Here is a 22,194-nt window from a genome sequence, read left to right as displayed (position 1 = left end):
AACCACAGGACAAGCAACGGTTACTGTTGTGCTGCACTTTGCATGGCAGAAGACATGAGAAGAAGCTGGGACGAAGAAAAAACGGGACTGCATGTTTACTTGTTATACTAAAAAAGGACACTGTAAAGTATCTAGACACATGAATATGCGGAGAAAGCACAACTCGAATTGAGCTCTAAATAACGTTTCTGTATATTTGAATATTGAATATAATTGTATATTTCTGATCATGAGGATCCCTTACATGTAATAGGCAAGATTTATTTGAGGGTAATATTTTGCAATCCAAAAACAAACTCCTCAGTGCTACTCTGGTTAACAAACTTGTGTCACTGTGTGTATTTGTCGTTGTAATGGTGTTAAGTAGCCTCATTAAGCCACTTTATGGAAACCGCCTTTTTAAAAAAAACATAAAAAGCGTCAAAATTCACGAAATCTACTGACGTATTTTATGTCACAGAACGGAACGCTAAAATCTGTTAAGCTTGCGTTAACCACAGACCTTATTTCAGGCATTTAAATAAAAAATAAAAAAACATTCAAAAACTCCTTGACCCACAGAGGAGGGAACCGGAAGTGCCAAAATGCTGACTCAGTTCCTGGTTTTAGGACTCGTTCCTGCAGTGCTATATACAGTGGGTACGGAAAGTATTCAGACCCCTTTAAATTTTTCACTCTTTGTTTCATTGCAGCCATTTGCTAAAATCGAAAAAGTTCATTTTTTTTCGCATTAATGTACACTCAGCAACCCATCTTGACAGAAAAAAACAGAAATGTAGAAATTTTTGCAAATTTATTAAAAAAGAAAAACTGAAATATCACATGGTCATAAGTATTCAGACCCTTTGCTGTGACACTCATATTTAACTCACATGCTGTCCATTTCTTCTGATCCTCCTTGAGATGGTTCTACTCCTTCATTGGAGTCCAGCTGTGTTTAATTAAACTGATTGGACTTGATTAGGAAAGGCACACACCTGTCTATATAAGACCTTACAGCTCACAGTGCATGTCAGAACAAATGAGAATCATGAGGTCGAAGGAACTGCCCAAGGAGCTCAGAGACAGAATTGTGGCAAGGCACAGATCTGGCCAAGGTTACAAAAGAATTTCTGCAGCACTCAAGGTTCCTAAGAGCACAGTGGCCTCCATAATCCTTAAATGGAAGAAGTATGGGATGACCAGAACTCTTCCTAGACCTGGCCGTCCAGCCAAACTGAGCAATCGTGGGAGAAGAGCCTTGGTGAGAGAGGTAAAGAAGAACCCAAAGATCACTGTGGCTGAGCTCCAGAGATGCAGTAGGGAGATGGGAGAAAGTTCCACAAAGTCAACTATCACTGCAGCCCTCCACCAGTCGGGGCTTTATGGCAGAGTGGCCCGACGGAAGCCTCTCCTCAGTGCAAGACATATGAAAGCCCGCATAGAGTTTGCCAAAAAACACATGGAGGACTCCCAAACTATGAGAAATAAGATTCTCTGGTCTGATGAGACCAAGATTGAACTTTTTGGCGTTAATTCTAAGCGGTATGTGTGGAGAAAACCAGGCACTGCTCATCACCTGCCCAATACAATCCCAACAGTGAAACATGGTGGTGGCAGCATCATGCTATGGGGGTGTTTTTCAGCTGCAGGGACAGGACGACTGGTGCAATTGAAGGAAAGATGAATGCGGCCAAGTACAGAGATATCCTGGAAGAAAACCTCCTCCAGAGTGCTCAGGACCTCAGACTGGGCCGAAGGTTCACCTTCCAACAAGACAATGACCCGAAGCACACAGCTAAAATAACAAAGGAGTGGCTTCGGAACAAGTCTGTGACCATTCTTGACTGGCCCAGCCAGAGCCCTGACCTAAACCCAATTGAGCATCTCTGGAGAGACCTGAAAATGGCTGTCCACCAACGTTCACCATCCAACCTGACAGAACTGGAGAGGATCTGCAAGGAAGAATGGCAGAGGATCCCCAAATCCAGGTGTGAGAAACTTGTTGCATCATTCCCAAGAAGACTCATGGCTGTACTAGCTCAAAAGGGTGCTTCTACTCAATACTGAGCAAAGGGTCTGAATACTTATGACCATGTGATATTTCAGTTTTTCTTTTTTAATAAATTTGCAAAAATTTCTACATTTCAGTTTTTTTCTGTCAAGATGGGTTGCTGAGTGTACATTAATGCGAAAAAAAATGAACTTTTTCGATTTTAGCAAATGGCTGCAATGAAACAAAGGGTGAAAAATTTAAAGGGGTCTGAATACTTTCTGTATTCACTCGTTACACGCACAACATTTTTCAAAATAAACTTTAGTCTTCAAAGGAAGTAAGGGTTTATGCAACAAAGGCACTCAGGTTTAGGAGAAGAGCTGAATAATATTCAGTGAACGATAAAGTAGATATACGTCCAAAAAACAACTCGCTCATCATGCTTGTTGCATCTAACTGGTACAGTTAGCAGTTAGCTAAACTCCAGTTTAATCTCAAAACGCTCTTTGTCAAACGTGCATCTCTGTTATATCCGTCTTTAAAGCGGTTTTCTATTACTGCGTGTGCATGTGTGTGTGTGTGTGTGTGTGTAATACACCCACCCCTATGATGGCGTTGAGTTCAGCCATGGTGACCTGCTTGGCCCGCTCCACCGCCTGCACCACCTGCTGCTGATGCTGCGAGAGAGACAGACAGACAGACAGAGACGATCAGAGTGAGCGAGATATTGCTGCAGCAACCGAGAGGGAAAAAAAACGTTGTATTTGAACTACAACATCAAATGTATTCACTCCTAGACAATTCTCTGGTAAAAATGAAGACGGTGTATTGGGGGAAAAAATCTAAAAAGTCCTTGAGAGCACACGTCCAATAACACAGTAACACTACACAGCCTGGCATACAATTATCAATCAACGAACAGCAATGCACCGATTATAAAACCTCACAAGATGTTGTACATCTCATTAAAGCAGCCTTCAATGTGCAGTAACAAGAGTGAGCTTTACGATATCTCACTTTACACACTCTCCTTTCAGATCAAGATGAAATCCGTCCTCTGTCTTATCACTGCTCTTTATTTGCGAAAACCATTGCGTTCAGTAAAACTAGAAAAATATGTGTGTGATAGTTGGTCGAATGTGACTTTCACAGGTAAGTTAGTTCCCTCTTCGGAGAGCAGAATTTGAAAACCAAACAAATTAAAAGATAAACTGTAGTAAAAGAACATCCTGATATAAACACCTACGATATCTTACAGAGAAGCCCAGCGTGTGTGCATTTAATAAGGTCTATGCTGGAGATGATGCGCTGGACATTTTACATCCCTCGGAATTTTCAATCAAAACGCTTTAACAATAAATTGTATGCAGTTCTGTCGTCAGTTTTCTGAGTGGCGTAGGTGATAAAAAACTTCAAGGTGAAGAAAACAGTCCTATTTGTGGCAAGAAAGAGAAAGAGACAGATTCCCAGAGAGACAGACAGACAGGCTAAGAGGGCAAAGTCACCCAAAGGGCAGCCGAGATTCATCCGGAGAAACGCGAAAAACATCAAAGCGGGGCAGAGAAGAAAGAGCTTATCTGGCGTGGAAATGAACCCGACCATAGGGTTCAGCTTTAACCTGCCTGAACGTGACTCACACACAAGAAAAGGTCCATCGGTGTGGTGGGTATTGGTTGCTAAAGCGATATTATCAATCATTCTTATAATTACAGTCCTGGAACAGACAACTGATATTCGATGACTTACAATTTACTCCGACATTTCAGCCAAATCAGATGCTTTTCATTTAATCACCTTTGCCATTAGAGTTTATGTGTTATACCGTCACATGATCTCAAAAATATTTTCAATAGCTGAGGGAGATGAGGGCGAAATGCAAAACTAGAATCACCACCTCACGCTTGTATGCCTCAGCCAAACAGTCAAGTCACGCTTTACATCCATGTATGGCTCACTTCATCATTTCATCCTATCAGACATTTGTGTGAAATTGTCATATGAAGTTGTGGTTGTTTTGTGATGTCACAGTGACCTTTGACCATCAACTCATTTTTTCAAGCTTGAGCCCAAGTTTTTGCCAAATTTGAAGAAAGAGATCTTATTCACAAAAATCTATTGGATGGACAGACAGATGGACTGGCTGATGGACAGACGGACAACCCGAAAACATGTTCTCCGGCCACCGCTGTCTACAGTGCAGAGACAAAAGATAGGTAATATTACCTCTTTCATAACATACTTAAAAAAATCTCTGTGGTGTTTTTTCTAAAGTGGATGGATCACTGAAGGCTGTTACACTTCTACACTGTTGCAAGAGAAAATACAACTGTAAATATAAAAAGTTCCCTGCGATCAATGGAAATTCACATAAAGATATTAATTCTATCCCTTTAATATTTGGCTAGTAATCGTCACATTTAAACGGACAAAATGACCATTACATAAGTCTAGCTAAATTGTGCCCCATTTAAGAATACTTAAAAATATTCGAATATCGATACCAAAACATAACTTTTTTACAAATCTGTGACTTAGTACAAACGCTTGTCTTAAAAGAAAATAGAGATGCACCGAAATCGGTCTGATACTGACTGAAATAGCTGGATTGGTCCAATCTGGTAAAGCGATAAATAACAATTCAGTAATTCATATCTTTGTATTAATTTGTTATATTTTCTTTTATGTTAAGTTAAGAAAGCAATGTGTAGGCCAAGCCTGATGCTGCCTTGCAAACTTCCACACAATATGGCTTATTCATTAACACTGGTTTTGGATCGGTACTCGGTATCGGCCAATACCTAAAGTCGGATGGTCCATTCGCACAAAAAAAGCTATTTAAAAAAAAAACATGAACATACGCATAAATGGAATGCAGTAAATGTTTAGCAAAATCGGATTTTAATTTGATAAATAGCCTATCAAAGAATGAGACGATGATCCAGGATTCAGTGCCAGCTGAATAGTTTTTGGTGCTCTGTGACGACGCCACGACTATGTAGTAGTGTGTGAGACCCAACCCTCTTTACATACGCACCATTATAGACATGTAATACACATAAAACACGTAATGGAAACCAGCTGGTTGCCTGATAGATCATCCTATAAACGTCAACAATGCTGCTGTCAAAGAAATGTCCAAACCGCGAGAACATTAATCGAACAGAGCTCTCCCAAACAGAAAGCCGCGCACACCGCCGATGTGATTTTTACTGCACAATAATAACTTGAATTTTGTTGCGTGTTCGAAAAAACAAAGCGGTAAAAAAGCTGCTTCCTCTCCCTGCCTCCCCTCTCCACGGGCCTCGGGGCTGTGTAGCAGCACCACCACAGTCTAATGCCATTATTCCTAATCCGCCCTAAACCCTCCTAATCCATGGCTAATCTGGAGGAGAGCTTTTTGGAGTCCACACTTGCTCCTTCCTGCTGTTCCCGCCCCTTTAACACACACACACACACACACACACACACACACACACACACACACACACACACACACACACACACACACACACACACACACACACACACACACACACACACACACACACACACACACACACACACACACACACACACACACAACTCCTCCAGAGAAAGGATTTACGGACTAAACACACACGCTTAAAGGTTCCATAATAAACATATTGTGAGAAACACACCTCAAACACCCACCACTCTACGTGCACACGTTTATTTTATGTGCACACAGGTGGACACACAAGCATACACACAACAAATAATTTTCACACACACACACAAATCATTTTCACACACACACACACACACACACACACACACACACACACACACACACACACACACACACACACACACACACACACACACACACACACACACACTCAGCCGCTTGCTCCTGCATATGTTAGTGGGAGACATTTAATAAATTCAGAGCATATCTGCCTATCCCGAGCAGGGAGGATTAGCCCGGGATAATCTGTGTGTGAGTGTGTGTGTGTGTGTGTGTGTGTGTGTCCATATCTGTCTGTTTGTCCTCACAATCCACCACACACTTCTCCATCTTTCTATGGGTCCTATCTGTCTCCCTTCCTCCGTCTCTCTCTCTCTCTCTCTCTCACCCACCACCGTCTTAACTCACAGCATTTAGTTTTTTTTATTCTTACCTCCTGAGAGAGGAAGGGGATGACTTGGGCGCAGATCGCGTTCAGCCGCTTGACGATCTCCGCCTGCAAGAGAGAGAGGTGGGCGCAGAAAACACAATCATCTTTCAAAATTCACAGAAGGGACAAGGAGGCGGCTGCGGCGGTGGCGTTTTCCTCAGACAACCTAAAAAAAAATTCATATCAAGACAAGTGCAACGTGTGTTAAATTAAAGTACCGGCCCACGTGTGGAACAGCAGTCATTTGATGCGTTCTCAGTTGTTGAGAGCTGTAGGAAAACACAATCTCTGGTGGGGGGTTTTCACCTCCCAAGAAAAATCTTTACAGGAAGTAAGGCTTTGCAAATGTTATATGAGGAAGGAAATGCATTCGACATGTTTCAGACCTCAAGCCTAAGCACAATGCGATTAAATGAGTAGCACTGAATGTAAACATACTTTTTGTTTGTTTGTTTGCGAGGAGAATCCAAGGGGCCATTTTTAAAGAAGATTAAATGGGAAAAAAATCTCATCATTAGATCTCATCCCCGGACATATTGTGTACCTATTTAACAATATATGCAAGACATTTTTAAATGTAATATAATCGTATTTTCAAAATCCATCAATCCATCTTTTCTTACAGTAACACATAGTGTGACATGTGCGTATGTAAGCCAGTACCGACTAGTTTCAACAAATAATATCACGAAATCCCCATCAATCGTCAATCAATCATCCATCCATCCATCCATCATTCTGCAACTTTTAGTGACAAGGGAGTTGCGGTTAAATTCACAATATGATAGATGTAGATGATGTTGGTATCAACCAATTATGTGTGCGGAAAGGACAAATTCAAGACGTACATTGTATTGTACAACAACAGGGAGGCTCGGTAGTCTGATGCAACGCAAACTTTATTACTCCTTTTAACCCTGACAAAGACAACAATGACCATATCCTCTCCTTCTGTTTTGCAATAAAAGCCCTGCACAAAAATGATGCAATGCCGGAATCCTGGCATTACAGAAGCTAAAGCCGCTCTAACTAACATTTCACTGGGACTTTTTGGGGTTATTTTGATGAAAAACGAGGAACTGATAGCATTAGCAGCAGGGGCCATGAAAAGAGCAAAAGCCCCAGAACCTCAAACTTCATCTGCAGAGGAATGCAAGATAAAAGACATCAAAGTGCCACCCACACTGTGCGTTTTAAAGATGATCTCTGGAAAGTGCAGCCGGTGCCCAGGCAGCACGGTAATGAGCGCTTCTGCAACGATGTCACCAAATCACAGAGAGAGAGCGTGCTCTGAAACTTTATTATTGAGTGTCAAAAGTAGACCATATTGTCGACCCAAGCGGTCTGACTAAAGACAAATGATCTAAACTTGGGTGTTTACATGTCAATCAGGGAGTGAGTCAGTACCACTCTATGACCTGTATAAGCTTTGCAGGCTGAAGGTACTGCTAAAATAATTAGAGACAGAAACTAATCAACTATTCATTCAGTGTTTACTTTGACAATCAAATAATTGTTCAATTGATTATTCAAATACAAATGCCAAATATTATCTGGTTTCTCGGTCAGATGGGAGGATTTGCTGACAGAATAATCAATCCCTAAGACACTTGTGCTCTGAGAAATTGCGACTGGCATTTTTCTGAGATTTTGAAGACTACAAGATAAATGAATATAATCGCATCAATAATCAACTGCAAGCTAAAGTGATTTTGTTAACTCTCTAAAAAAAACACAGAGAATGTTTTCTATTCCATGCATTGTTCTTCCTTGTCAACACCTGGCACCTACATTACCCACAGTGCAACTTAATCGCTGACAGCAGTATGTAATGCTAGTAGCGGCTAATGTAGCCTTGTGCTTCTAGCCTTAAGCATAATTTCCACAAAACTTGAAGTTTTTTGACCCAAGTGACATTACTTGAGAACATTTATCAGTCTCCCTCTGGAGCCCTTTAGATACAGCAACGAAGGTCACAGCACTTACTTTGCCGCATTTCAATAAAAACTATTTATATTTAACAAATGGAGCAAGAAAAAAACACTGTAATGACACTATTTGTGACTTTTTAAAACTATTTGAGAAACCTTTTGTCATCAAGATTTAGTGCTACCTTCCTCACAGTTTAACCTCTATATCTTACTTCCTACTATCAATTCTTCAAATTCAAATATCAGTATCAGTCTGAAAAACCAAGTGTCTGGGCTATGCCACTTATCCTTGAGTGTGTCAGGGAAGATTTTCTACTGCTGCTCTCTCTGAACCTCAATCAACATCTGCCTAATGGGTGATTTGTTGATGTAAACCAAGGATTTTGTCCCCTTGAGAATTGGGTGGATTTCGCCGGAGATTGCAGTGCACCTGAGTAGACAGCTAAAGGAAAAAGTGAGATTTTTTTGTCGATTTAATCAGCTGAATTAAAAGGCAACATGCTGAAAAAGCCATCACAGGTTGAGATAATCTCTCCAAGTCCAACACAATTGCAGAAGAAGCGACATGTCAAGGGCTTGTTTCATGTGTATAACCTTGACAGAGGTGAACTTTGCTCAGGTATCAGTAGGAACAGAAGCCCCCCGGAGGCCATGAGAGCAAACCTGCAGACACCCACACCGATACAAACCCATCACAGTCTGCACAAGCAAGGCTGCAGTGGGATGGGACACATAAACACAACGGTGCAAGTGCAGTAGATACACACCTCCACAGCCTTCTCTGTATTCATCAGATGGTTTTACTGAACCCCGAGGGTTGGCTTTTAAAGATTATACAGCACTCTCTCTCCACATCAGGTAGGATTTTTTTTTTTTTTTTACAGGAAATTGCCTGATCCACTGTCCCAAAGGGAGTGATAGTAGTGCAACACAAATCCAAACACAAACACAGAAGAAAAAAAAAAGACAGACTCGTACTAAATCAGACACTAAATGGAACAAGGGGATAGACTAAATATTTACAACTATCTGAGATCACGTGACCTGCAAGCACAATTGTTAGAGAACTCCCCTGCGTTAACAATTTTACAAATAATTTGTCTAACAAAAACATTAGTACTTTCTTTGGTAGTAAAAACTTGACGACTGGAAAACCATCGGCAAATGAAAACAACAGGATGCAAACTGCGCTGCAACTAACGCTACCAACAGGTAGGTGGTCAGAACAAATGACAGTTGAGCTGGTCAGAAACAGGCAACAAAGACGCAGCAACTGGGACAGGAAACGGGTAGAGAAATGGTAATCAAGGGACCCAGGGAAATGAAGCTTAAAGGAGGGAGAGGCAGAATGGTAAAGAATAAACAACTGAGGTAGACTCTGTGACACAACAAGAGATACTAGAAAAGGTGTACTCAGTAGAGTGCAGATCTCCAGCGTGTCTGTACCGACCACTGTTGTTTTGTGGTCCTTTGTTTGATTGCGTGATTACAACCCCCAATTGGCTAACACCTAGTATAGACACTAATGGGCTTAAAGGCGTCGTAAAACACACTTAATTCAAACTCAAAAACAAGCAACGATGTATGCAGGCAATCAGCTCAGAGTTGTTGTATAACACATATTAAAATAAACTAAGCTGAGTAGCAGCGATGTACTCAGCAGTGTGCATACTTGTAGTTCCGTCAACTGTTAGTGCTTAGCAAAACACACCTTCTGAAACACAACAGTGAGCAAAAAGTTTTCCCCCCCACTGTGCCTCTGGCCGTAGAGTAGCGGTTGAGAGGTACTCAGCAGTGTGTGTAATGGTAGTACTGTTAGGGGTTAGCTGCTAGCCAAACATACTGTCAGAAAAAAATAAAAGTCTGCAAACAGTTTTCCCCCCACTGTGCCTCTGGGAGTTGAGTAGTGGTTGAGAGGTACTCAGTAGTTTGTTTACTGATAGTTATGTTAGCTTTTAGCGAAACACCACCCAAAACACCCCAAAAATTGGACACGTGTGGATCTACCGATCTGCAAAGAACACAAAGCAGTAGATATGGGCTGTTTCTACAGAAACTAAAGACTGCATTGAGCGGATTGTCGAGAGTAAATCTCAAGGCCTGGACGGGATCACGCTTAAAAGTATTTCTGCACCCAGGAGACCTCCTTTGGCCAGCACTCCATTAAGCTCCGTCAATTTTCGGTCAATTGACTAATCGATTAATCATTAAGGTGTACCCTGGAGATCTACAAGACACCAGCTTTCAGATAGCCTGAAGTTCAGAGGTCCTGTCTTTACAATAAATGCAAATCAAATATATTTTTAACAAAGCACTTCCAGCTGCAGTTTTTAGTTTATAGTTATTATAATACATTGGACGCATTCTGTGTTACGGATCAGCAGAAAGTTGACTTTTACAAAAGTTGTATGTTCTGCCTGATAAAAAAGCAGCACTAACTCAGGTGAAGGTTTTGCCAGTTAGAATATAAGAGTAGCTAGAAAATGCAGCCATGTTCTCCTTAGTCACACAGCAGACGGACAGAAAAACCAAACACGAGAGCAGAAGCATGACTTCAAGCTGAGCTTCATAAACTCTGCAGACTTTCGCATACATTACCACAGATTTGAGGGGTAATGCACTCAAGAGGTTCCACGGAGTACATTGATTCATTCAATGTTCACGGTACAAGATTCGACTATCTTACTATTTCAAATCACATATCCAAGGGCTCTGATTCTTTCAGACGTGTATTTATTATTGAGCTTTTCTTAAAACCTCCGAGGCAAATAAATGCAGATCTTAATAAAATATGTTTGCACAGGATGCCTGAACACCAGCTATCAGTGGGGTTAGGGAGCCATTTGGCGCCAAGCCGATGGGGAACCTGAGGGAGGGCTGCAGCTCAACTTACCTGCGATTATCCCAGTGCTGCAGTCGCTTCCACACGCAAACCTAAAACACTGACATTTTCTTTTTATATTTAACGTTTATCCAGGGAAGACTTTCTGTGCACACATGCCCTTTTTCAACTCGGTTCTGCTTCACATTCATACACACCGGGGAGCTGCCCGGTACATATTAGCCTCCGGGAAGCTCCGATGTATTTGTTGGTTGGGGTCTAAGTGCCTCGCTCAAGAGCAAAGGAGGCCATGGTCACTGTTTGCACCTTAAGAAGTGAATGAATGAGAGAAGTGTTTCCTCCGGTCTTGCATAAGGAAATGGATGTTCAAGGACACAGGGAATGGATGGCAGACGACTAGAGGTGAGGATCAGGCTGTATGAGATGTTGCCACATCTACTTGGACTTAAGATTGCTGCTAGGCAACGCCACAATGAAAGAATCAACCATCAAGCTCCCAAAGTACACTATTAGTATTACAATTGATTTTGAGGTATTCAGGGTGGCAATATATACCTCTATTAGAGAGCTGATGGGAAATTCATTCTTTCTGTTAATGAGCGGCAAAGCAGCAACTTTTTTTTTTCTTTTCAAATTTGCATTTAAACTGTACGGCACCAACCAAGATATGACTTTGACAAAAACTAAACTTTAACGAACACAACTGCATGGTTTTATTAAAGAGTAACTTCCACCCCAGGTCTGAGCTGAAGTCCATCCGCTGCATAATGTTTTTAGTCTCCTAGCGGTGGGTAGCAGAAATTCAGCTCTGCTGCCAACCACCAGCCTACTGTTCTGCTCATTTTCTGTTACCAATGGTGGACCAAAACATGGTGGAGTTAGCAAGCTAATGTTAGCTAGCTAAGTAGCCAGCTGCTAAATGAGTAAAATTTAACAACCTAATCAGTCTTTTACACTGATTCACCAGACGTTGTTATGAGCTGTGAGCTTCATTTCAAATCCACAGAGAGAAGAGAACAGTTCTGTGCTGTGATTGTAATGTTACACAGTGGTTACTGAAAAAGTAGAAACTATAGACACTGTGGGGAGAGACGAGGAGGGGCGTCTGATTAGAGCGTGTTAACATTCTTTTATTTCATGACGTAGGTTAGTCCTAAATGGTCGATTCTATCTTAGAACTGGCCTTTTAAGATAAGCGCTGATTTAAAACAGTTGATAACGTTTTGAGCCATTTTCAACCATTCAATGTTAATATTAACTGGAGCATTGATATGTTTAATCCCAGTAGAATGATATAATTTACATTTATAAATGTGCAGTTACTCTGATACGGTTTAGATCAAATTTTATTTAATAAAACAAATGCAATTTAGTGCTGAAAAGATTAGTTTGTCAACAGAAAGTTCATTGTGTAATTTTTATGTCAAATTGCCCATAAAAAGTCCCATGCTCCAGCAGGTATTTGCTGATTTTGTTCGTCCACTATGATAATGCGCTAATTATGTTTTGATAAATTGATGACACATCAAACAGATAAATCAATTAATCTTTGGTACTTTGTAGCAAATAGGCTAAAACATGCAAAACCAGTAATACAGTAGTTTAAAAAATAAGGACTCTAAAGTACAACTACAACCTACAACATAAACCACCAATCGATTCGTTTTGAAGAGGTGAACCTGAGTAGTTCGCACAGAAAAGGAAACAAAAGCGCTGAAGCAAAAAAAGGAATGGAGATGCTTTTTTTTGGCGAGGCAACACAACCAATTTCAGGTGACATTTTACATCAATTCCCAGACGATCGTGACTGTCGGCCAGAGTTCAGGGGATGTCAGCCTGTTTGGCCAAACACGTCCATCCACACAGGGACCAAAGTAAAAGCAGGGCTCCTCTTTTTAGTTTTTTCAAAAAAGTGTCCTGTGGTTCGTGTAAACCACAGGACACCGTAGACATTTTTATTTTTATTTTTTGTTCTGCACAAGGCAGGCCTCGACTTCGACCCCGGAACCTGTCACACGCCTCGACAGCCGATAAAAACGAAAAACGACTTGCCAGAGAGTTCTCTAAGGTGAGGACTCAAACGCGGGTCGATCCATGGAGCTTATTGCCAGATTAGAGGACTCTGCGGTCACATAAAGCCCGGCAACCTCGGAGGCGAGAGATCATTTGCGCTGAATTTATCTTTGACCCTCTCTGTGTGAGTCGCCCCGGAGAAACGTTCCTCCGGGTGAAAAAGAGGGGGGGGGGGGGGGGATCTGTGAGCAGCGGCTGTGCAACATCAAACTTCTTGTTATATGGTTTGGCCCCTTGTGATCGGATCAACAACATGCACTAACTGGCTGACTTTTATGAACAGTAAAAAAAAAAGGGCTGTATTTGCCACTGAATATGCTTTTATTATTTACTGGAGAGCACCTACTTGCTATCTTGTAGCAAGTGCAGCATAAAAAAAAAACACCCCAGCAATAACCACTTATCTCTAAAGATGTTGCCCAAAAGAACGCAAAGGGGGAAAAAAAACAGCCTCAAATACTCTCACTTTAACTCCTAACAACAGAGAAATTAGATCAGGCAGGAGCCCTGGAGTCACATTGGGTCAGATAGAAGATCAAATGTCCATCTCCCCTGTGGAGCTTTGTAAGCGCCACATCAGCACCACTTTTCACCACCAGCTAATACACCTAATGGACCCCACCATATAACGGCTGTATTCCCTTGTGACTGTATGTGTGTGTGTCAGTGAGTGTGTGAAAAGACACAACTAGACAGGTAGGGAGGGACAGGGAGGAAAACACAAAGGGCATTTTACATTTTGACAGTCTACAGACAGAATTAGTGTCTGATGTAAAAAATGTTTTAAACCATATCAAAATGTCACAATCGCATATTTCTTTAAGTTATGATAAGGGTCTGCGTTTAACAAATTTACCTTATACATGCTAGCAGCAATGTGCAACTCAAAAGATCATTTCCTGTATCACTTTTTGTCCCATTTCACCAATCAAAACCAAAGCCTTTTTGCAACCCAGGAGCCTTTGGGTTAGTCTTTATGCTAAGCTAAGCTAAGCTAAGCTAACTGGCTGCTGGCCGTAGCATCATATTCACCAAACAGATACGGGAAGTGGTTATGGTTATGGAGTGTATTTCCCGTAACCTCGATATATAATCCATCTGTTATCTTGGGGACCGCTTAGAATTATCTTGTGATAAAAACACGTCACAGTTGTACCTGTTACATACATAAGTAAATTAAGAATCTGAAGATCATCAAAATGCTTTATGTGAAAGGTTAACGTTTGTTAACCATGAGAATATATGAAATAATAATTACATTTCTGCCTTCTAAGACCGTTTTTACTGTAATTCAAAGGTTCCAACTTGCTTTTGTCTTCTTCTTCCAAATGCATTTTCTGAGAAATTACGTGACCGAAATCCTTGAAATGAAAAGAAAAAAAGTCTCCCTATCCGCTGCTGTAAAACGAGTTGTCAGCCCTCGTAGAAAAGGCTGCCAGTCTTCAGCATCAAAACGTCTCATTACTTCCTTCTCTCGCCACTCTCTCCTCCCTCCTCCTCCGTCCCCTCGCTTGCTTTATTCCTCTTTCGGCCCTCGCTAATTTGCAATTGATTAGCTGTCCTCTCGCAGCTCTCTCACCCCTCCCCCCCACCGCCCCGTCCTCTCCTCCATCTATGAGTCAATTCGTCTTTAACGAGGGGCCACCGGGGGCCCTCCTGTGTAAATAAAACGGGGAAGAAAAAAATCAATGTGGCCTATTACCCTCAGAAAATGCTAAACAAGCAATATTAGCGATCCGCTTGGCGGCGGGGGCCAACTGCCTTAATGGGAAAGAAGCCGCCACATCCACCTCCATACCCCAACCCCCACTCTTCAATCTCAGCAACCACGCAGGTCGGAGTGCACACAAACACAGCCTGCACATCAAAATCATGTGCTTTTAAACCACGCACACACACACGCACACGCACACACACACACAGAGCTGGCAGAAATTAGGGATTCACTGTCCAAAACTGCTTCCTGACAGAAATCATTGGGCACCACACGGAGCCACAGGCCACATTTCACCTCTTTTTATTTGTTCTCCTTTTTCCCCCCAATAAACACTTACACGCACACACTCTCTCTCACTAACACACACACACACACACACACACACACACACAGCAGGATTTATAGTAGACACACCCCATATCTCATCACACAAGTCTGATTCGTGTGCCAGTAAAAGGCTGCATGTGTGCGCAAAATTCACACACACTCCAACAGAAACTCACACAAAGGCCAACACACACACACAAGAAATAGGTTCCCAATATATGAAGACACACTACCAGCACAAATACACAAACAGCTCACACACACAACTAAATAAACAATCCCCATGTGCATTCACACAAGGGCACGCACATGCTAAAGTAAACAAACATGTACGATATAATGTACATACAGACTGTTATACAGATTCCCCGAAAACACAGTAAACACACAGTATAGATACACAGACACACGAAAACAAAGGACGAACATTTATCACTTGCTCCGCCACACACACACACACACACACACACACACACACACACACACTACACACACCATTTCTCTGGAAATGAGCGTGTAGCTGTGGCCCATTTAGCCTGGCAGCTCATGTGCAGTTAACACAGACATTTATGCTAATGACCCTCAGTGTTTAAAAAAGGAAAGAAAGAAAAAAGCCAGCGGTAATATAAAGGCTCGTTAAAGCCCAAATACTCGTTCACTCTGCTCATTTTTCGGCCCATATTTCTCGTTCAATTAAGCTGATGAAGTCATTATTCACACGTGGAATTACTGTTCAACCTCGCCGAGCAACCAAAACTGCTTTTTTTTCTATTTAACCCTGTAAATTACTTTTTCCATTACGAAATGCAACACCTTTATGGTACATCTTCTTCTTTTTTTTTTCTTTGACACTTACATTCAAGTCTCAGCTGAGCATAGAGTTTTCCTAAAAAAATTATTACCCAGCGATCTTTAAAAAAAAAAAAAAAAAAAAAAAAAAAAGACGAGAAGGTTGTTTGATAAAATTGGCCGCTTTACTGAAGGTATTTCCAGAATCTTCAAGGTCTTTTTTAATGCATTATTGTGTATGAAAAGTATAAAATATTGGTTTGAAACATCAATTCATTTCCAAAAATGATAATACAGTTTTTCATTTTGGTTCAGGTTGTTCATGTTGATGCAAAAAGTCATTTCTGGCTGCTGTCTGTGTTTGTATTAGGGAACAGAGTGGTTTGCTGCATGATGAATCTCATTTAAGGGGAGACACTACAGGTGAATGGGGTAATAAAATAACTAATAGATATCACCATGAAACTTCCCCAGCTGATAACTTACATAAAGGCAATTACTGTTTGTGTCACGCATTATTTTTTTTAAAAAGGAATGTTTTAACATGCAAATAAGGCATAATCTTATTAAATAAGTCTACATTCCTAGAATAAAATATTATGAGCACCTATTAAAGCCAGGTTCAAAATTCCTGTTTCATTTTTGATGACATAATAGATTCAAAGGTTTTTACTGAGGGGATTTTATATACCTTTATATATCTTTTTATCACTCCATGAATCAAAAATATCTATTTCGGCTATGTTTTTGGATTAAAATGTTGTATAAATCAGGCTTTATGGAATTATGTATGAACAAACCCCTCTGTAAAATCCTTCAGAATAAAGTTTGGTGTTTATTAGTGGTACTGAAGTGGAGATTTCTGCCGCAAAATCAGCGAGAAAACCCCTTTTAGAGAAAACAGCCCTTAAACAGCTGCACAACCAACTCTGCTCCCAGCAGACCACATGACACTAATACACTAATACACTAATACATCAATACACTGTGCAATACAACATTTATAATAATTTCTGTCTGTATATATATTTTTACTGTGGATCTCTACTGTTCTTACTGTTTTTTACTGTTTTTATTGCTCATTTGCCTATTTATAATACTTATTTTGATCTTGTGTTTTTTATTTTTTATTTTATTTACTATGTCTCTTGTGTGCACTATCCTCTTTGCTGCTGTAATCCTGTAAATTTCCCTGCTGCGGGACTAATAAAGGATTATCTTATCTTATCTTATCTTATCTTAAAGAATTTTGTAAAATTACAGACATTTTGAAGACACTTGAGGTAAATAGGGTAGAAAATGTACTAATAGATATTACCATAAAACTTCCACAGTTGATAATTTATATAAGAACAAGTATTTTGGGGGATTACAAGCTTTCTGAAATTTCATATTTAAATATGTAAAAGAAGCATAATGTAATGTTGAATAAGTTAAATAACAACCTAAATGCGTATTTTGGATGTTTTCTTTTCACTATTCTGAAAGTAGACCTGTTTTTTGTCTGTAGTGTCTCGCCTTCACATGCCAAAAAGATCATACATTTCATCCAGATTTTTAGAGGGGTCTTTGAAGATTCTGGAAATATCTTTTTTTTTAAAGTGGTAAACTTTTGTGTTTTTCAAAGATCACCAGCTAGATATTTTAAAGGAAAAAAGATGCTCAGCTCTGTAGCTCTACTGTGGCACATGGCAGGCATATATTCTCAGCAATTTGTATAAACACTGGGGCCTCAAAAAAGCATGGTGGGACATTTTGAAACCTGATATATTTTAGGGTTTTTAAAAATTCCAAACTGTTGAAGTGACTGCAGACTGGCCTTTCTAGTGATGAGCCTCATAGCATCAGTGGTGATGAATAAATCATCTCCAACCTCACAGACCAGTATAAATATTTTAGAAATCAACAGCAACTAATTTCAAAATCAAAATTTAAACCCCCAAAAAACATCATGTTGATCTTGTTTTCTACATTCCTCTAATGCCTTCTACAATGTAGTTTGAATCGGTTTTACTTCTTTTCGATTTTCAAGTTGGAAAAAAAAAAAAGTTTCCTACCTGCTTGTGCATCTCAATGTTGAGTCCGTACGACATTTCGTAGTACTGAAAATTAAACACAGAGATCAAAGCAAGGTCAAACAAACGTGTTGCTCTTTTGGCACACAGCAAAAATACTAACATTCACACACACACACACACACACACACACACACACACACACACACACACACACACACACACACACACACACACACACACACACACACACACACACACACACACACACACACACACACACACACACACACACACACACACACACACACACACACACGATGAAACTCACCATGACATAGTGTCTCTGCATCTCCGTTTTCTCACTGGCCAGTTTCTCACACTCCAATTTCAGACTGTGAGGCAGAAGGAAAATGTTACGATTTTGAAATCAAATTAAGATACTCATGCAATAATGATACATCATCTTAAAACAAATTCACAAAATAAGACTTTGAAAAATTTAAATAAAACTGGAGATGTCACCGAGAGAATAATGAGCTGGAAAGTGACATCATCCGGTGGCTTTTAATTTACATTTCAAAACTTTTGGAGTGCAAGAAAAACAAAGAGCTGCTCGGGTCCCTGCAGACACAGACATGTACTCAGCAGGGTGCAGTGCAGTAATTAACGGATCAATAAACGACCGCACGAACCCCATCATATATTCTTTACAGTGTGAGCGGATGCCCAAACTGCACCATCGACAAAAAGGCGACCGTGTAAAGAGGATGCATTTTACAACTGTGGTTAGGCAGAGGTTGAACTCTTTCCACTGTTGTCTGTTAATGGAAAAGAAAGCATCCGCAAGCCTTTTACACATAATTTATGAGAAATTTGGCAGTTAATCAATGTTTCGGGTAAAGTCATGATGCTTTCTTGCCAGATGCGGACAAATAGAGAAACTTTTGGAATATCTGAAATATAAATTATAGAATCAAGTGAAGAATTTTGTCACTAAGAGAGTAAAACGTTGATACTTCAATACATTGATATGAGCCTACGTTATAGCTTGATGCATTTTTGACAATGTCCAGTTGATTTCATTGACCTACAAGGTTGGGTATTTACACAGCTAACAAGATGGAGACATTTAAATTTTTTCCACAATATGAAAGTCAATAAGCTTCTCCAGATATTCAAAATTATATAATGTGTGACGGGAGATCGATAATTGCTTTCAAAAATGTTTTAAACTCAAAGAAAGTTTTCCTTCTTTCTAAACAAAGACTAACATCCATAAGAACAAAAGGCCGTGTATTCAGTGTGTATATCTTTTCTCTTTTTTTTTTTTTTTTTTTTTTTTTTTTACTGAAACAGTGTGTCTCCCTGCTGTTTAGATTTAACGTGTATGCAGGAGACACCATCCTTGGTTCAGCTCACTCGGCCTCGGGGATTGCCCAGGAAACTGGACCGCCGGTTCATCTCACCAGGTGATTGGGCAATAATTACGTGGGGAGGCCAGAGGTGGGCGATTATTATGCATTGGTATCGCACTTAAGGTTCTGCCCCCCCCCAACAATGTATTTCACACTTCATCATGTCGGGGTGAAAAAGCATTTCACGCCACTTGGGTCTGCAGAGAGAGACGTGCATACCAAGGTTGATGGGGTTTACCTGTGGTTAGTCACACCTTCCGACAAAAGTAGCAGCATCTTGGCTCTACGAAGATGGTCTGAGGAGAATCCTTTCATGGGATCTACAGATGGATGTCTAACTTGGACTGAGAATGTTTTGTTTCCCTTGTTAAATCCTCGGTCAACAATCAGTTGCTATCTTGTATTTTTATGCTGTTTCATCATGCCTTTCCCGAAACATTTTGGTTTTACTGTGAGACTTATACATGACTGGTTTGATGGAGGTCAACACCACAGAAATGACCTGTTTTCTCACATGATCTGGAGGTTTCAGTGGAAGGAGGTGGGACCAGGTAATTGCTTTGCATGTCACAAGTGATTCTCAAGTCTTTGCACTCAAGTCCCCGAGTCAAGTCCCAGGTCAAGACAGGAAAATATAGAGTCATGTCCTGGGCCAAGACCAAAGTCCAGCAAGGCAAATCCCAAGTGAAGTCCCGGGGCAAGAACGACAAGTCCCAACTCAAGACAGGCAAATGCTGAGTCAAGTCCCAACTCGAGAACCAAGTCAAGACTCAAAAGTCGCAAGTCAAGTCCTAAGTCAAGACAGGCAAATTCTGAGTCAAGTCCTGAGTCAAGACCAAAGTCAAGACTGACAAGTCCCAAGTTAAGCCAGGCAAATCCCAAGTCAAGACCAAAGTCAAGCCAGGCAAATCCCAAGTCAAGTCACGAGTCAAGACTGACAAGTCCCAAGTCAAGACAGGCAAGTCTTGAGTCAAGTCCCAACTTGAAACCCAAGCCAGGACTGAAAAATCCCAAGTCAAGACCCAAGTCAATACAGTCAAATCCAGAGTCCCAAATCAAGTCCAAAGTCAGGAGGCAAATCCCAAGTCAAGTCCTGAGTCAAGACTGACAAAGTCTCAATGCAAGTCCCAAATTAAGACAGGAAAATCCTGAGTCAATTCCCAACTCAGGAACAAAGTCAAGACTTACAAGTCGCAAGTCAAGTCCTAATTTCGAGTTTCGAGTCCTAAACAAGTCATAATGTTCTCTTTACCAAATCATTAAGTCATTTTCAACCCACACATTTTTGATACTGCAGTACGTTTTTGTTGTTGACGACCGCACAGTGTTCACATATGCACAATATTATCTTTTGCATATTTTTTCCAACTGGCACTTAGTAATGAAAGCAAGTTATTCATGGCTCTCTCTGCAAGTTGACTGGATGCTGTGAGATTGGTTCAAACAAAATGGATTCGGGGAATTAGGTGTTGCTGGGAATGGGGTATCCTGGAAATTAATTCCAGGATACCCCAGTCACAAGTCAGTGGTGTTAAAGTCTGAGTGGAGTTGCACGTCTCGTTTGATTCCATCAAGTCAAGTCAAAACATTAATCAAATTTGCACTGAAGCCTTAATCAAATCCAAGTTGTGTGACTCTAATCCACACTTCTATCAGTTTATGATATGGACTAGTGCTCCAACTAACGATCCATTTTCATTATCAATTAATCTACTGATTATCTTTTCAATTTATCATATGAAAATGCCAGTTACAATAATTGACAGACTAATCGTTGCGCCTCTAATTTGGCACCAGAATAAGACACAGATTAGATTCGTGGTCGCTCTTCAGCCCCAAGGCAAAGCTGGAACGTTGCTTTAACAGTTTCCTCCCTGCCTTGCTGATGAGCAGGTGTTTCCATGCTAGCGTCACCCTCCATCCTTAGACTCTCACCTGTGATACTGGGCCTGTAGGAAGTGGAACTCCTCCTTGATCCGGTCGCAGGACTCGGTGACGGTGAACTTTAACGGCTGTCCCGGCTGATGGGGGGTCCTCAACCCGAAGGCAAACGGTGTGGTGGTGGGGGGTGGGGGGGGAGAGAGGAAGAACTGAGCCACCAAAGTTCAGTGTCACAACACACAGACACAGACACACACACACACACACACACACACACACACACACACACACACACAGGATTGACTGTAGATGACAATAGGCCTCTGTGATATGGTGGCCCTTCGGTTTCACTCAGTTTCTTTACACGTTAGCCCACGCATGCACACTCACAGACACACACACACACACACACACACACACACACACACACACACACACACACACACACACACACACACACACACACACACACACACACACACACACACACACACACACACTGCAGGAGCTTGACAATGAGCGCAATTGTCCGTGCGAGCGCGCAGTGGCACGGAAACTTGGATCTAAACTGATTACGCGTCAGGCGTCATGTTGATCTGCGCTGTTTTGACACCGCTGTTTGATGCCCCCCCTCTCTCTACTTACCGGATGCCGTGCCGGGGGTACATCTTGCTCAGATCTCGAATCATTTAAAAAAAAAAAAAAAAAAAATCGAAAGCAAAGTGGATCCACAAACACCGGGAAACAAAACTAGCGGGGCACGGATCTCTCTCTCTCTCTCTCTCTCTCCCCCTCTCTCTCTCTCTCTCTCTCTCTCTCTCTCTCTCTCTCTCTCTCTCTCCCCGTGCGTAAAAAAAGAAAAAAAGAAAGGGTCAGTCAGTGGCCGGTTTGCGGGTTATTTGTGCGAGTTCCGTGGAGAGTGGAAGCATCCTCGGACCTCTGGCCGGCCGTCATGCAGTTTAGACAGTAATGCAAAAGTCGATTCAGTGTGACATTCAGAGCCGGAGTTGTCTCAGTCCTCTCCAAAAACCTCCAGCGTGTGACTCTATGCGCACAAAGCTGAACATTCTCGCTCTGCTCTAACAAC

At 41.1% G+C, this 22,194-nt stretch overlaps 1 protein-coding gene across 1 annotated transcript in view; it reads right to left on the bottom strand.

The window, feature by feature from the left end:
- LOC129101680 (transducin-like enhancer protein 4) overlaps positions 1–21,226 on the bottom strand; it is a 38,499-nt gene extending 17,273 nt beyond the window's left edge. Inside the window, 5 exon segments of the mRNA XM_054611583.1 lie at positions 2,578–2,652; positions 6,118–6,180; positions 17,851–17,895; positions 18,140–18,203; positions 21,162–21,226. Coding sequence (XP_054467558.1) covers positions 2,578–2,652; positions 6,118–6,180; positions 17,851–17,895; positions 18,140–18,160 — 204 coding nt within the window. The 5' untranslated portion in view covers positions 18,161–18,203; positions 21,162–21,226.
- Between the last annotated feature and the right edge of the window lie 968 nt (positions 21,227–22,194).

Source organism: Anoplopoma fimbria, chromosome 13, assembly GCF_027596085.1.
Source record: "Anoplopoma fimbria isolate UVic2021 breed Golden Eagle Sablefish chromosome 13, Afim_UVic_2022, whole genome shotgun sequence".
Lineage (NCBI taxonomy): Eukaryota > Metazoa > Chordata > Actinopteri > Perciformes > Anoplopomatidae > Anoplopoma > Anoplopoma fimbria.
Note: the sequence above shows the minus strand (reverse complement) of the source record. Positions and strands in the feature narration are given on the sequence as shown.